Consider the following 18045-nt stretch of genomic DNA (forward strand, 5'->3'; position numbering starts at 1 on the left):
GTTAACTGCTGATGTTGGCAAAGATAGGAACTCAAATCCAGTTTCTGCTCAGTCAGTTTGTTACTGATTGACAATATTATGTATGAACTGTAGAAGCACAGGGCGTAACATGTGGGCTCATAGACACATTAGGATGGAACACACACGCAGACTTCTTTATTTGAAGTAAAACATTGCTACTCGCTGAAACCTTTGGGGGTGTTATATTTACGGTAGAGTGAATCTTGGCATTTTGGTAGGAAATAAAAGGCAGACGGTTTTGGAGTATAATCTGTGATTCATCCAGTGAACTCTCCAACTCCTGGAAACCTAAGGACACATCTATTTTCCACTGTACTGCTATTTATCATTTTGTTTTGAAAGAAGATTTTTGTTGTATCTCTCCATATAAATATGTAGTTATTCATTGTTAAAATAATCTTGCTTTCCCTTTATGTCTTAAACAATAGCTTTTCTGTTTATCTGACACCTTTCCTTCGGGAGTCAGGAAGACTGGGCTATAGACGTTCTTCAGTCTTGAATTAGCTAAAACTTGCCATTTTAAACTGAGATCACAATTCACTTCATAGCAAAGTGTGGATATCGCTGTTTCCTCCCAAGCCATCTCTTCATCAGCATTCTGTGGATGGTGACATTTTAAATACTTTCTCAGTCTGCTAAATACATTTTTGTTTTACATTTTTATTTGGCTATTAGATATGCCAGGTATTACACGTTTCATGCAATACTTACTTGTTTAGCAGGTCTGTCAAAATTGTCTGCCTTGCGGATAAATTGTCAGGCGTTTTGGAGGTGGGACCAGTCTATAACTTAATAGAATGTATATTTAACTGCAGTACCTGAGATTTGTAGTCTTCCTTTCTACTTCTGACTGTGTACACATAACAGCTTTTTTTATTAGGGTTTCATAAGCAATGTTGGGAACACTTCCATCACTGGCCCACTTCACAAGTAAAACATTCAAGAAATTACACAGGACCACCTCAAATAGAACCAGAAATAAGACTGAGGTCTGTGATGTGAAACACCCAACCTTAAGTCACTTTGCCATACTGTTTTCAGAAGGTGTGTGCCAAGTAAAAAGCTAGGCTGTGCTATTTGTATTTGCTATATTGCACTCTGCCGGACTTAGCTATTGTGATACCTGGTATCTACATCTGTCTCAAAAGCAGCTGTTACTGCTAGAGTATATATCTTTCTCCCTTCTTAGAGGTTGCCCTTAAAAAAGATGATGTAGTCATTTTATTTTCCCAGTTATTCCTATGAGATAAATGGAAGAGGCTTACATTTTCACACCCAAAGGCTCTTGGTTTAATCCCTGCTAAGGTCAGGTAAGGGAAAATACAATGTGACTGTGTCTGAATGCATATGAACACAGTTGTTGAATAACAAATAACATCATTCATAAACATTCAATTTACATTATTTTAGTGTTGAACTTTTGCAAATTCAGTGTTCTTTGTTTGCACAGAGCCACCCCAAACTTTGGTGACCATGAACCCAGTCTGCCACATACATAGCTGATCAAATCCTGCTAGGTTTTGTTGTTTTAATGTAGCAAAATATGCAAATAAAATCTGTAGAGGGCCCATAGAAGAAGGGAGGAATGAAATTTGTCATCCATTCAAACTTTCAAGGCCAAACTGTTGGTGGTTTACATTTTTTATGTTCCCCTTTCTGGCTCTCTCTTTTCTCTCACATAGTCTCCATTCCACTCAATTCAGGATGCAGCAACCAACATTACTGCCTTGACCCAGTGTTCAGTCTTTTTTATTCTTTTTTCTGAGTGCTACCAGCAGCACATACTATACTGAATTTTAGATGTGTGCTGTCAGATTTAAGATTTGTTACAAACTTGTTTCCACCTTCACTTTTGCACCTGTGTTTTCTCCTCCAGTCCTGTCTGCTTTGCCACTGAGACTACCTGGACTTTGTTACCTTTGTCGTCTTTCTTCTCCAGCCTTCTTTCGTCTTGCCTCATATACCTGGGCTAGCCCCATTACAGAGATGGTCCAATTGCTGTCCTTCCTGAAAATCCATTTCTTGAAGAGTTCTACAAGTGCTAATCCATATTCACATATGTATATCTGCATATATGTAGCATACAGACTAGTGATAGCTATTCTGTAAGTAAAGCTGAAATTATATACCAACTGTAAGTACAATTTCTTTTTCTTTCAGATCACCTGTAGGGCCAAGGAGGGAGGCAGTTCTGAAATATCTGTAACAAGGATTTTCTCAACTGTTTGGTTAAAAAGGTATTTCAGAAAATAATTCAAAGAATAATTTTGGTTAAAAAGGTAACCAGTTCCTTAAAAAGAATTTCAGGAAGATAGGATACTTCCGAAATACACCAGAAGTTCTCTGTTAGAGTTTAAATTTTGTTAAGTGGCCTGAGCTAGACACTTTAAAGTTTTGTCTTCAGATCCTCATGCTGCAGAAAAATAGTAATATGGGGTCCTCCTTGCCCCTTTTACCTATTCTCAGGTTCTATCCTTGCCTTACTTTCCCCCTCTTTGGTTATAAGACCATAGCTTGCATCTTTGAAAAAAATCACGTTAGCCAGTTTTCAGCGTCTGTCAGAGCTGTCTTTCATTTGCAGGCCCTTAGACCTTGTGCTGCATGAGGCTTTGGAGGTGTTTTAATTCTTTATGTCAGAAAACTGAAGTGCTTCCACGGATGAGGATCTTTCTTGGCTACATGGCCTCACCACTTTCTCTTTAGAGAAAGCCTTCTCTAGAGGGTCTCTCTAGACACCTCTTTGTGGTGAGGCTGTGAGGTGGCTGCTGTCATCTCCTCCCTCTGGTGAGCAGATCCTGACTTGGTCGATGACTGCGGGTGGACTGTATGCAATTGGTTTCTATTGCCCATTTCATGACACAGTGTATTGGGGGAGAATCTTATTTAATAAACAGAGAGGGCATTTAGTTGGTGGGGGTCAATTCTTGTTCATTAGCCATCAGTGGGTGGCATAACTTCAAATAAAATGAAAATAACAAGGAGTTGTTGTCTTATATAAGACAAACATTTGTAAAAGGAGTGAGGAAAATGCAGCAGTTGATAAGCATAGTTTAGTACTTGTAAGAGGACTTGCTATTCAGGACAGAAAAAAAGAGGAAAATGGTTAGAAAAAGGGCTACACCAAAGCAGGAGATGGTGCTATAGAAGGAGCAAAGGAGACTTGATTTCACCTTCTTGAATTTGACAGTCGTGAAAGGACAGAAAGGTTAAAGCTTAAAGAGGAGTAAAGTATAGATGCAAGCACAGAGAAAAAGGGAATGCAGTGATGTGAGGATATGAAGAGGAACACAAGAACTGTGAGCAGGAATATGAAGACAGGAAAAAGCAGGGATTCTTAGTGATGGCAAACTTGAAATGCTTAACTGTGGGTTATTGGGTTTTTGAAAGGACTGAAAAGTTGTTTTTAACTCTGCTGGTACTAAAGTGAATGGCAGAGTTCACCCTGACTTATTGGGCACTTAATTAGGCCAGAACATCAAAAATCCTACCTCAGCAGTAACATGGATTCAAATCTTCCCCTTTCATTTGTCTTCAACATTTCCACCCTTGCATTGTGGTTTGAATATACATGTATAGATATAAACTCGTTTTTCAAACCTTGCTTCCTAGTCGAAGAATGTTTCCAGGGAAAGCCCCTAAGTTTTTATGGCATTCATTACATAAGGGTGCTGCAAAATGTGATGCTGCTGTGAGTCAGACTGTGATAATCAAGGATTGTATACCAGTAGGGAACAGACTGTATCCCTTAGCTATTCATTTCAGACTTTTAAACATCTGATTTTCTTTTAAAGGTGCAGAGTAATTTTTTGTACAGAAGATATCAGTGTTAACCAGTCTCCACTGAAAACTCTATTTCATCCTGGATTGTTTAATGAAAAAGTGCTACTTTTCTAGATTACATTTTTATATTATATTTGTTACATATTATTTTTTATTTAATGTTCTTAAGAATTGTTCTTTGCAAAGGTTTATCTGTCCCAAATCTTACTGAAGCAATGGGAGGAACTGTACACAAATGAAATGGTCCTGCCTGTAGGGAAGGATCGTTCTCTGACATTTACAACAAACAACTGGAAACAGGAGATCTGCACCTTCCTTATAACTGCCACTGAGCTAGCGTGCAGTTCTGTTCTCCTGTATTTAACACATGTACCTTACTTGTTTACAGCTCATAGAGTGAGAAAGAGAGTTTGTTTTGCTGTGATAAAAGGTAATTATAGAAACCACCTTCAGGTAAATTGTTAAAAAGCTATTCAGTTGTATGGCATATTTCTCTATATGTATGTATTTCAGTTTTTACTGCAAAAAATGTGACTCAAGTTTCTTGATTAAAAAAAAATCTCGATGTAAAAAGGAAAGAGCTGTCACCTAAGCCTAAAACTAATTTGATTTTCTCTGATGTGAGTGCTGAGACTGATTAGAAGTTTAGGATGGGGTTTGAGCTTCTCTGACCCAGTGAAGTCAATAATAGCTGAAAGCCTTGAGCTCCTGCCCCATCTGTAACTTTCCAGCAACAGGTTAGTTTAAAAAAAAGAAAAATGTAAAATTTGGCATTGAAACAGGAAATATGCGAACCTGTCACAGTAAGCAGTCTCAAAGGGCAAGCTGCTTTGCAGGAGCTAATTAACCTTAGGAAATAATTACACAAATATGCAAATGTTGTTTAGATAATTCCATGTGTTATCAACTCAGGTAATCCATCATAACTGCAGACCTTGCAATGTGCAGTTGTTAGAATCTGGCATAGTTGATAAGGCTTTGGTTGCTGCATCACTTCAGCTTGGTATTTGACAATTAATGACTGTGATATTACATTAGTAAATTCAACCTGTTTTTTGAATGCAACAGAACATAACAGTGTATTCACTGTATGCACACTGCTTATCTGTGTATTCCTAATGGCTTGAGTCATTAAGATGTTATATACCTTTCAATTTGTACACTAGCAATATTGGAAAAAATGACAAACCAAAATCTGTGGTTTCTTACTCTGGTGTTTTTTTTTTCACCTGAGAATTTACCCAGAATCATTTGTTTTTTCATGGACTTAGATATCATTACAGCCAGAATTTTTAAACTGCAGGTGAATTTTCTCACAGTCAAAACTTCCTCTGAAGCAGGAAAGATTAGGTGTGTCATTTTATAACAGTGTGTGTTAATTAATGTGTTGTAGACTCTGAGACAATATAGTAGTTGGCTAGTGAGCTTTGTAGGCTTGACAGGAATGAGGAAAATACCAGGCCAAAAATGGATAGAAAGGTAACAAAGAGAAAAATTTCTGAAGACAAGGACTCTGAGGTGTAGTAGAAATTTTTGAGAGAGATTAGAGGGCAGGACTTTCTCCCTTGCTTGTGGTCCCTTTGCACCACTGCAATGCTGTGTAAGAGACCTAGAACCTTGCCAGCTGCATGTGCCCCTGACCCCAAGAAGTCCTCTACTAGCCTGAAACCAGCACAGACAGCTTGTGCCATCGAAGCGTGTGACATTTATGAGGGGCAGAGGAGGAAAGGAAAGAGCCTTACTGCATGCCAGTTATTCTTGGTTGAAGGTCCCTTTGAAACTGAGCCCAGCTGGTGTAGGTTAGGGCAGCCCAAGACTTTTCCAGCCTGTGCCAGAACTTGAGTCAAGGCTGAGCAGATCAGAGAGCAGCGGCCTCTTTCCCGACTCTTACCTCAATCTGTTGCTTTAGGCAGCTCACAGCTGTAGCAGAGGTTCTGGCACTGGGATATTAAATGGCTTCATATATATGAGAAACATGATTTTATTAATCATTGTCATATTATTTCCATGGACTGTAGTATCAAACTATTTGATTAGGCTTTTGATATTAAGATGAAAAGTTCCATATTAACCATTTATGATCATTTTTGAGCAATAGCTATTTGGTTTACAAAGTGAGCACTTTTTCGTATTAGTTAATAGTGTTTAAAAGATATTGCAAAAAAACAGAAAGCCATTTATCCCTAGAAAAGGAAATGCATTCTCAAAGCAGTATTTGCAAATGCTCATTTCTACCACACAAAATAAATTTTCATTCTATTTACAAACACTAGATGATCATTTCTCATTAAAAAGAAATAGTTCCACATGGCCGGAGCATCTTTGCAAGTACTGTTGTGCACCTGTCATTAACTGAACCAGAACCTAATGTGTGGCTACTTATATTCCATATTAATTTTATGGATGCCCCTTTTATAGCTAGTTCCTGAAATGTGCGCCTCCTCTAGCATGCAGGGAAAGGAATAAATATAACATAAGCAACCTAAAATACCTCTGAATTACTTCCATTAAATGATTTTAACCACATTTATCTCTCAGGTAATCTGCAGTGGACTTTGCTGCATGCAAGTATGACAGCTGTTCAATATCTGATAGTCTCCATAGTGTTGGTAGTCACTGACAGCGAACAAGGTGTATTCATTCTATTTTCATCTGCAAAAAGTACTAAAATTCAATAGTTATTAAGAAAAAGACATGGATGTCTTTTCATTTATCAGTGACTTGAATGGTAAATCTTACTGATATTATGGAACCATATTATACTGATATAATGGAACCATGTAAGGTTTTTCATAATGGGAACACATGCAGAGATTAAATCATTTGTACTCAGGGAATTTACTCCATTCCCCACCTGAGCAAGGCAGAGCGCTCGCAGGTGCAGGAGTCTGCCTGCTCCGTAGCTGCCAAGCACTTAACCTGTTTTCAGGCTTCTTCGTGTTGGTTAAACATCACAGAGAGGCCTTTTCACTTAACAGGGATCTTAATTTTTTTAAACTTTAATTTGTAATGATACATAACAGAGAGTTTTGCAGAAATACCTTCTTTCATCTGAGTAAGTTTCTTCTAATTTCAAACAATAAGACCAAGATGAGAAATATTCAAAAAACAAAATATCCTCCCTTCTTTGCAAGCAGGCTTCATACAATTATTCAAACTTGCATGAGTCTGCAGAATCTTTATTCAATGAGTCTCAGCATAATTTATAAGAAATAGGCCAAACTCAACATAAAATGCACTAAAGACCTTATTTTAAATTGAAAGATTAAAAAAAATCTGCTGCAGATAAGTCAGTAGAGACAAAATGTAAAATCTACATGAAGCAACTACAGATCAATTGAATGTCTTAGAAGAAGAAAATAAATTTTTAAAAAATCACATATTTTTCATAATCATACTTTGGAGACAAAATTTTCCAAGATGGATGCCTCAGGATAGCTACCTAAAGTGTATTTAGAGCTCTGAATAAATTATCAGATTTTCAGAGTGATGAGGACCCACAGCTGTTGACTTCAGCACCTCTGAAAATCAAACTACTTATTTAGGCATAGAATTACCAGTTTCAGATGACCAATTTCAAGCACTTGGAAATTTTAGTTCAGCTTTCCTCGCACCTTTCTATCTCAATCTATTTCTCAAATGAGAATGCATTAAGCCTCAGCTGCCTTCTGAGGTATATAACGTGACTTCTCCCTTCCTTTTTCTGCAGTCAAAGCGATAGTTATGTAAAGCATGACCAAGAGGCCTCCACTTTATCAAAGAATTTAACAAGGTGGCATACAAGTGCATTGTGTTTAGCTGCAATGAAAAGAAGGAGAGCAAGTGCTGCCTGAAACTGTCACCTTTCATATTAAAACTGCAGTATTCAGCATCATAATTTAAGCAGGGCTGGACAGATGCGGCTAATCCCTGGGTCCTTATGGACCCGGCGTATTTCCAAATCCTGGAGAGACCTGCATTATTCTGCAGCCTGCTGTGCCCGCGTACATAGCCAGCTGTTTCCTGTATGGACACAGCATTGGTTTATTCTCCACCAAAGTTGTTTAAAACAGAAGCTTGTTACAAGGAAAAATTACGTGGATGCTATGAAGAAGGAGTTTTTCTTTTAAACATACATTACTCCTCCAACCTTCTTCTCACACATATGTACATCTTTTACCTTGTTCAGCGTTTAGCAGAGTATATATGACAATACAGTTTATCCTGCCATTTTATATTATGCTTTTTCACCAATAATAAAAGAAATGGTAGTTATAGTCTATATGTAACTTGTTTTAGTTCATTTCTTTCTGCTTTTATGGAATCAAATTGAGTCTTTGAACTGGACTGTGGAGCTGTGCAGTTAACGATTTGGTTTACTAGACCACTGGTCATGCTTTAGTTGGTAGAAGCTCTTCTTGAACTGAATTTCTGAATTTTTTAGAAGCTTCTTGCTGCTGTCTTAGTCTTGTGGAAATCCTAAGATTGGGGGCTTTTCTCAGCAGCATATGAAATAATGAATACAAAATACCTGGAGACAAAACATTAACCAGAAGCAACCTTTCCTTTTTGTCAGAACTTTAAACCAGGGTTAGGCACCTTTATAAAAATTGTTCTTACAAGAATTAATTGCAACCGTTATTAATTAAGAACAAGTATTGTCTGCATATTTGACTCAGATAAATCTTTTAGTTAAACTAGTCATTAGAAAATCTCCTTGTGTTTTAATGTGTCTTTTCCACAGGTATCCTAATTAAAATACATCACTTTCCTTAAGAAGTTCAAGTTGTCCTTTAGGTTTATCTTAGTCTGCTAATCTTATTTTCCATATGAAATTTCTTTTGAAAAACTTCCCTCTTTCCTCAGAAGAGGGAGGAGTCTTCTATCTCTACAGTCAAATTTCAGAACACAGTCAAAAGACAGAAAATGAGCCCTCCCTCGTGCTAAGGTGATTTACAATAGTTGATATAGTAAGTTAAGATTATGATACATTGTAATCAAGAGCAGAATCTGTCCAGCATTAAGAATATCTTCTCTGCTTGTAGCAAATTTGCTAAATATGTTTTAATTGCTGCTACAGTAGAGGAAAGAATCTCAAAAGCATGTAATTGTTTTAAAAGCTTTAGGTACAGATCCACAAAGATTTGTAGGCATATCTCTCTTATATAGGAAACTGGGCATGAAAACAGAAGTAAAAGCCTAAATCCACCAAGTTATATGTGTCTATCTTTCCATTGATTTCAGACACCCAGTAGATGTGTCTTAAATCCCCCAAGTTATGTTTCAGAATAGGACTAAGATACAGAATTGCTTCAGTGTCCTTGATAAAGTTACAATAATTTTTACAATGTAATTATCATCTTTTGATTGTCAGTTGCTTTTGCTGGTATGTACTCACTTTTCACCAAGGAAATGAGGCTTCTGTTGTCTGGGTCGCTGTCATCGAGGGACATGAAGTTAGTGGGGCAGAGCAAAGGGGAAAGGGATGCAAATTCTAGGAAACCAGGCTTCATTCACTGATAAACTCTTCCTGGCATAAAAGCTCTGGAGCTAGAAAGAGCCGCAGTGTGGTATTACACAGGTGTGGCATCCCGGTGTCACGTTGGGCCGTAGGAGCTAAGGAGCATCTTATCCTTGTCATCTGAGACTTCACAGATTTGTAGTGAGGGCATAGACAATCAGAGAAATGAGTAAAACACAGAGGGGAGCAGGGCTTTCTCATAGTCTCAAAGGAAATTAATGGCAGAGAAATAGCACTCCCCAAACTCTGAGACTCCAAAGTAATGGCTACTATGTAAGCAATCAAGAGGTATTTTGTCTACACTATATCTTATAATCTATAGTCACAAGCTAACAATTAGTACTTTAAAAAGTAATTATAACTGCCATAATTTTAATCTTTGGCATATTTGTGTTGGACAATATTCCATTGATGTATACAGGCACTGGAAAAATATGCAAAAAAATCCAAAGATTGGAATTGTATTGATATAGTTCCTGTTTACTTTTATCTCTTTATCATACTAAGATCTAACTACTTTAAACAAACGATCAGCAAATATTTGACAAAGAATTGCTGAAAATATGAAAATCGGCGTAGTGGCTTATAATTTTTTTTGAATGCCTCTGTTAGGCTGAATTGGCAACATGGTATTTAGACAAAATTTTGCAGATGCATAATTTTTGTTGTATTTTTTAAAATAAGCAAGAAGAAAGCGATCGTTTTGCGCCTTTAAATTACAATCTTAGGTTTCCTTTATTTAGACAAATGAATCTATTCATTTTTTGACACTAGAGTAAATTCATTTGAGGTTTGTTTTAACAACATGTTAACATACAGGAACATGTTGCCTTTGGATACAATTGCCAGTTTTTAAAAGAAAACATGTCACAAATGTAAATTTTTCTGCAGGATAATGGATCTCCTGAAGAACATGCAGTTTATGTGTGGGACCATTTTATTTCCCAGTCAGCAGCAGAGAATGTGTTTTTTGTTGCTCACAGTTATGGTGGACTTGCATTCGTAGAGTTGGTAAGTGTGACTTCTCCATTGCCTTATTTCCTAAAGTCTTTCACAGATTTTTGAAATTCTTTGTGATCACCTTCTTCAAGCAGCAGTTTAGGAACAACTTTGACCAGTGGTCACATATAGTTGTGTGAGGATTTCTTTACACTGTATTTTTCTTTTACTGAATTAGATGATAAGGTTCTAAGCATACACTAACCTGAAAAAAATGTGGAGAAACAAAGCTCATTGGAGCTTCTTATTTTAGACCACTCACCTAAAGTAGTACTCACTGAGTTTCCGCTGCTCTGTGCTTAAAGAGACTAGAGGTTAAGACTGAGAAAAGTAAGAACAATTTTAATGCTAAGTCATCATTAATAAATGCAAATTCTTATACGTATATTGGAATTTAGCATGAAGGGATATTTGGGGAAAAGCAGTTTTTCAACAGAGGCCTGCAGAAGCTGCTAGAAAGACTTTCTTCAATTTAGTAGGCTCTGAATAAAACCTACTGTGATGTAAGTTGAGGAGAGCTCTGGTCAGCTGTGAAACTATGCTACCCGTGAGTCTGTGACTGCTGAAGATAATGTTAGTCAGCCTTTCTGCCTATGCTCCAGAAGGCAAATTTGTTCAGGGAAGAATTTGCCTGTTCAATTTATGCAGCTTGTATAGACAAATACAACTATAGTCTTCTCATTTAATTGTAAAATGCTGGTGTAATCAGGACGTGCTTTACTGAAGAAACTTTAAAAAGCTCCATTTCTTGTAGAAACATAAATTTAGGAACTAATGACATAGATTTTATAGACACAGGAATCAGCAGACATGTATTTACAACTTTTGTCTATAAAATACCAGTTTAGACTAACAAACTGTAAAAGTGGTTACTGCTGAAGAGGAAGATCAATGCTGTAGTTAAGAAAAAACATGAATGAGCATTTTGTTTCTCTTCCTGTGCTGCTTAGACAAGAAAAACCCAGAGCTGCGCAGCATTGTGTTAAGATTTTAAGATTTTTTAAGTGTTTTTATTTTGTAGATATTAAGGCCATTCTGAATTTCCCTGTGCTTCCTGAAGATTGTTTTTAAAATATGTACCATGTGTACAGATTTTGAAACTTGAAAATGGTTTAGCTGATCATTTTCCTCAGATATTTTATTATCTGGTCAATAAATAGTCTCCACAGTAAACTATTAAGACACCAAATTTGTAAAAATAAATAACTTTGTATAAGCACAACTTCAGGCAGCAAATAGCTTCATAAACTGGTTGCATTACGTGTGACTGTTGTTCTTTGGATGCAGTAGAGTATGGGAAATATCTGTTCTGTTTTTTCTCTTTCACAAGCTATGATTTTCAACCGCTGTATGTTTCAGCCATGGTCATTTGGGACTGCCTTATCTTTTGAAACTGAAAGGTTAGCGAAATTTTTGTAGGTTTTGTAAAGCCGTGTTGTTTGGGTCACAGGACACCTGCAAATATATACGCTTAACATAAGAAGGCAGGAAGTGCAAAATGACTTGAGACCTTTCTCACTTTTTCCTAAACAAAGTGCTTATTTGAAAGAGGTTTGGAGAGTTAGTGCATAGAGGTTTTCCATCACATTTCAGTCAATGGCTTGAGCTGGCATGGGTAACAGATGACCAATGTGTCATTCCCATTTTGCCTGTTTCTCTTGTCACACTGGTGGATATTTCTTCACTTTTGTTCTACTTTAATATGAAGCACACAGATGTTTCAGAACAAGACTTGACTTCTGACCTTGGGGCTTCTAGGGTCAGGGTGCTCAGGGCCTGTGAAATTATCACAAGCTGAGCTAAAGTTTTTATCCATCACAGGAAGTAACTAGTAAGTAAGAAGTTAAAAAGGAGCTTTGTCAGAGAGACAAGATGGTCTCAGTAAGGGTCAGCTTCTGTAGTCTGCTATCTCTGCAGGAGATGCATGCATGAGAGGAAGAATATAACATATAACCATTGGCACATCACATATCTGTCAAGCAAAACTAGACCTGAGAAATATATTTAATGTATCCTGATTGTTTTTAAAAAAATCAAAGGATATTATTAACACCTGGTTTTGGTAGAGGTAGTTTGGTATCTGAGTTCCACTAAAAACAGTTAATAAAATAAGGTTTACACTGAAGCAGAGGTAAGATATAATTGAAATGCATCTTGAACTATTTTAGCCCAATATTAATTTCAAAGATTTTATTTTGTTATAATCTCCTTTCTCTTCAGCTCTGTATCCATATGGCAGTTAGCAATTGCAAAGAGCTTGAAAAAATAAATATAGCAGCTGATGGGCAATTATTGTCTTACAACAAGTACATATTCAATCACTTTGTCTCATGTTTTATGTGGGGGAGATCTTGAGGTTGATATAGCAACTGTACCACCTCTACACTTGCTACACAAGAATTTTGGGTCAACTGATTCATAAAAATATACGTTACAGTAGTTGCGGAGACCCCTTGCACAGCTGTTCATTCTGAATCCTTTCCTCTTACAGGAGAGTAGTGTGAAGCATACGGCTTTAATTTGGAGTGAAGGGTTCTGCCTGGGTCCTTTGCATTTGATTGTGCCTGCAGGAAAATAAGAAAAAAAAATAGAAAAGTCAGAAAACATTTGAGTTTTCAGTGAATATCTTTTAAATTGTTTTTGTGTGTTCAGTGCTGCTAGATCTGTCCCGATTGTTTGCAACCACGTAATCACTGGAGTTCTCTAGTTCATCACTTCTTCATGGTGCAAAACACCTTCCAAATAAGTGACACTTCAGCGTTAGCCAGAGAAACCTGATATTAAACAAGGGCTGGTTCTTGGTGGTTAGTAGGATCTCAGGCAAAGAGCATTGCAGAGCTGTCGTCCTTGGAGTAATAATGGGAAGCTTTTAGCCTTACAAAGGCAGAATATGTCCAAGTGCTCCTTTGCTTGCACTTTTTTAAGGAAATGGCACAGAAAAAGCAGCTCTGCTCTGCCTCTTCTCTTTCCTCTGCTCTTCAGGTTTCCAAAATCCTATACCAGGATGTGGGCATATGTTTCGGTAGAAAACTCAAAAGTGGTAAGATAATAGTTATAACCACACCTCATGAAGTTGGAGGAGCATTTTTAGTTGGTCCTAACAGACTGTTGGTGGCCGAACCTCCACTTAGTTTGGAATTTGGGCTCAGTCCGGAAACCAAAAGAATCAGGCTGTGATTTGGAAGACCCTTATTAAACAAGCCACTTAAAGTTGGCTACCATTTTCAACCGCATATGCCACAGCATCTAACATTTTTATCGGTGTTTGCAGCTTTTGTGTCTGATGGCATTTTTGCATGCCTGTGGTTGTGAGATACTAAGAAAAACAGGGTGAGTCTGTAACATCATGCTTGAATGCACAGAAGCTGTTATCCCATTACTGCAATGTAGGCACACAATTTCTGTACCTTACTGGGTCATAGATTACTAGGGGAATAATTGAAAGTGATTGAACATGTGTGGGAAGTAAAGTTCCACCAATAAATGTAATTAGTTATATTGTTTATAGCTTGAATTACAAATGCTAATCATAAACCTTATGCTAAAATGTATCTTAACATTTAGTAATTAAAACTTTGTGTAATTGTAGTTTGAAATTAAATGCACAGCTAATAATGTCTAAAAGTAAATTACTTTTTAAACACACAGCACTAAAAATAGTTGTTGGGTCACTGTGTTCTGCTAATTACTGATTTTGAAAAACTCAAAACATGATTCATGAACACATCTCAGCTTCTTACTTCTGTTATCCCTTACAGAGTGTAGTTGGGGATTTATTTTCAGAAGCATCTTGCTGTAGTTGATGGTTAATTGTGGAACGTTCCCAACTCCTAGCTTATAATAATTTTATGAAATTTAACAGAAAGTGAGAATTTCAAGTTGATGGAGTCAATTTTATATTTAGTTTACAGAAAATAAGTTTCTGGTACAACGCCTCCTTTGAGTTTTTCTGCCAATTTTTGTGGGTTTACAATTATTTTGCTTTAAAAAGAATGTTTTCCCTTGTGAGTGCTTGCATAAAATACCCTCATGGAAGAGAAAAGAATATATTGGGCCCAAATGCCTCCTTGAGTCCCATGCGCCATCCATTGCAGATCTGATTACAGTATCAGGGTCTGCCTGCCTTTAGACAGGGAAAGGAAGGTTGGTCTTAGGTTGCTGGGTGATGTTTAAAACTGTTCATGTCCATCTTTATAAAAAAAACAGATGACAACTACTCATTATGAAATCACGAGAAGAGTTATTAAATCTTAACTTTCAAAATTTTAAATTAGGTGTTCGGAATCATGAGAGTAAAAAAAAGATTTTTTGAAATATTTTTCCTATCTGCCTCTGGTATTTCTGAGACCCCAGGCTTTCCATTTTCAAGGGCTTCCTCACCCCCTAATGAACCAGAAAGATACCTTTTTGTTTTTCAGTGACACTTTGATGCTTTAAGAAAAAACACCAAATATGAGAATCATGACAAATTTCTTAAAATTGATAGTGGTGTCTCCTGCTTACAGCAATGACTTTAAAAATATAAAGCATACGGGGGATGTAATATAATTAAATCAGGAGAAGGAAAGTAGGTTCATTGTCTTTGAGTGGATGAAAAACTATTCATTATAATCTTTCTTGGCTAAAATGTTGGGTGTGTATATTGAAAATTTGCACAAAGGTATAGGAAAAAAGTATGTGTGTGTGTATATATATAATCAGCTTTGTTAAAATGAGTGTCCTTAAAACACACTGTTCAAATTACTGTACCCGCTCTACCAACCTAGTTCTATCAAAATCAGCCAATTTTGTCCATTTGAAATCATTTTAGATCCATCATTTTGAGATATGCTCTGTAATACACTGCCACTTTGTTTTGTCGTATTGTGCTGAGCAGAGCGAGGACCTGACCCTGGCAAGAGCTTACAGGTGCCTTCATAATAACAATGATAAACAGACAGCGGCTGAGCTTCTTGGGAGTCTCTGTGGCTGTATCAGTATCCTGGCTTGGACAAAACGCAGTTTTAGAGCCTTGATGGTTGTGTTGTGAACCTGTCATTAGCTTTTCATTAATTTAAGTTTCTGAAATTTCAGAGTGAATGGTTTGTTATATTTGGTTTTATAGTAAGAAATTAAAAAATTGGCTCTAGAAGTGATGAGCATATAGAGGATACTGTATGTATGCAACTCTGAATCCCCCTGCCTAACCTATTCATTTGAAATAGATTTTTCGAAGTATGGCAGAAGTTAACATAGGGCCTGTAGCAGTTCCAGGAAGCCTGGGAGAGAGTTGAAAGTCGAGAGCTGAGAAGCACGATGTCTCAGTGACCAAGTACACATGCTGCTACTACACTGATGCCCTGCAGAGCTTGTAGTGTGTCAGGTTAGCTGCCAGCTTCCTGCGTTTGCAGAGGTATGAGCTGATATTGGCATTCGTTATCAGGACAGCGCTTCAGATTGCAAATGTGGAGGTTCTGAGATCTAATTTAAAAATAAGAACTCCGTAGGTAACTTCCACAGGAGATCGATATTCTAAAGAAACAAAACGCCGTATGGCTGCACTTCAAGGGTTTGCCACCATTCAGCTAAAAAACGAGGATATTCTTTAAATGTTGTATGTCAGTTAAAATTAGGAAGAGCAGTATCGGATACTGTACTGTATGTGTATGAGGACATGGGCTTTATGTCCAGTCTTTGGACAGATCATTTCACCTAACTACCTGTTTTAGGTCTCACCTCTTTCTACATTGGCAGCTTGCATCAGTAACTCTTGGAGTCAGGGCTTATTTACTTGGGGTAATCAGATCAGATCAATCTTTATCATCACTCAGATAAGCAAGTTTAAAAATAAAAAAGTGATCTTAATTCCATTGTTATTTCAGCTATGCTTTGTTGTGCTTCATGGCAAAATGCAAGTTCATGTGAAAAAGATAGGACAAACAAGAAGGAAATGTAATGAAGAAACAGCAGTGGACTCTGTAAAAAAAGAGTTGGACTAGACTAGGGTCGCTAGAAGAGTCGCTGAGGATTGGTCTTGGGTCAAATCTTGTTTAGTATTTCTGTTACTGACATTGGCACAAAAGGTGTGTATGTGCTAATGAAACTGTCTCAGGACATGGAGTGGTAAAGTCACCATCAGTATGCAGGAGTAGCATTTCTGTAGTAATACAAATCAAAGGAAATAGTACAAGCTTCAAGATACTTATGCATTTCCTGGCTAGCCCCCTGAATTTGTGTATAAAGTGTGATCTCACCAATGGGAAATAACAGACAAACTTGAAAATGGGAGTTGATCACTGATAGCGACAAGTGAATGACCTGATGCAGCAATAAAAGAGGCAAATGTGATCTTGTGATTAGTCAGCTGTTTCTATCAGAGGAAAGGGAATAGTAATGCTAGCCAGCATACCAGCAAGATTAATCTGAGATAATATGAGACATTTCTGATTAGCTGGATTCAGAAAGATTAATTCACACAGGAACATATACAGGTAAGAAGTGTCAGAAAGCTTAGAGGGATAGAGTAGCCTGTTTTACTAGAGAAGATGAAGGGGATGTTCACGTGACGTGATAGAGTGCCACATAGAGATATCTTACCTAGCTTGAACACCAGAATCAGTATAGTCATAGAAGCATTGCACACATTCCACAAGCTTATCAGTCTTAATAAAGACTGTGTAATCTGCTAATGCTGTTATATTAATTTCAGTGGCTTCTGAAAAAATGGGTTCAATATCTATTCTGTATGGCCTTGCATTGTGCTACTGAAGCATACTTTAAAAAAGCTTGGCTTGTTTAGCCTAGCAAAGGGAATCTTAGAGGGATTGATAGCACTCCATAAATACAACAGGAAAGTAAACAACAGGGAGGGAGAGCCATTTAAGCCAAGAACAATGTTGGCACAGGGACAAATGGATTAAAACCGGTCATGAATAAATTTAGGTTGGAATTAGGTTTCTCACCATTAGATCAGGAAGTCCTGTTTGGTAACAAGAAGACTGGGGCAAAAATCCTACCTAACTTGACCTATTTATGAAAAGAATTATGTGAATTATTGACTGGGATAGTAGGGCCTTAATATGACCTTAATCTATGTCCCTATGAAAGTGAGCATATGCAGGTGGGTATTTTCAGCAGCAAACAGTTGGACCTGCTTTAGATTAATTTTTCAGTAGACAGTGCCTCTCTGACTCCAGACTCATTCCACAGCCAAATTTCCTGCCTCAGTCTCTAGAAACACCAAATTTGAACAAAAAACAGACCAACACCTAAACGCTAATGTTCACAGTTTTTTTTCTCCTCACTCATTTTTGGAAGTAGTGGGCTTATTTTTGCTAATGCTTTTCAAAATACATAAGCTTCAGCTTGAAGTAAGCAGCGAGGATGGCATATTTCATTGTGAGTGATTACAGTAGTAAGCAAATGAAATAAGAGACTAATCGAAAACATTTAAGTATCTTAATATGCTCTATCAGTAGCAACTTGTTTATCACTTGTTTATATACACTTTGCCCATTTTAATACAGAGCAGATAAACATTTTAGGCCACTCCTGAGTTTTTCTATCAGCCTAAATAAATAAGCTGACAAGTATACACTGGTATCATTATTTCACTTGCTACTATTTATTATTATTATCTATTTGCATTGTGGTAGCAATCACATAGTAGCGCCTTGTCTTGAAAAACTTGCAGGCAGAAAAAATAGTCTAACAGGGAGAGACAGGAGTGATGAGTGATTACCAAACAGAAGCACACAGTTCAGAGT

The 18045-nt window shown here is 37.1% G+C and overlaps 1 protein-coding gene across 6 annotated transcripts in view; it reads left to right on the plus strand.

Moving 5' to 3' along the window:
• LOC112980274 (cotranscriptional regulator ARB2A homolog) overlaps nucleotides 1-18045 on the plus strand; it is a 275231-nt gene that overhangs the window by 146158 nt on the left and 111028 nt on the right. For 5 of the 6 annotated variants that reach the window (XM_064499856.1, XM_064499851.1, XM_064499855.1 and 2 more), the window contains one exon: nucleotides 10193-10312. The exons of the other annotated variant lie outside the window; for it this stretch is intronic. In XM_064499856.1, coding sequence (XP_064355926.1) covers nucleotides 10193-10312 — 120 coding nt within the window. The remainder of the gene's footprint in view (nucleotides 1-10192; nucleotides 10313-18045) is intronic. 6 annotated transcript variants of the gene reach the window in all.

Source organism: Dromaius novaehollandiae, chromosome W (assembly GCF_036370855.1).
Source record: "Dromaius novaehollandiae isolate bDroNov1 chromosome W, bDroNov1.hap1, whole genome shotgun sequence".
Taxonomy (NCBI): domain Eukaryota; kingdom Metazoa; phylum Chordata; class Aves; order Casuariiformes; family Dromaiidae; genus Dromaius; species Dromaius novaehollandiae.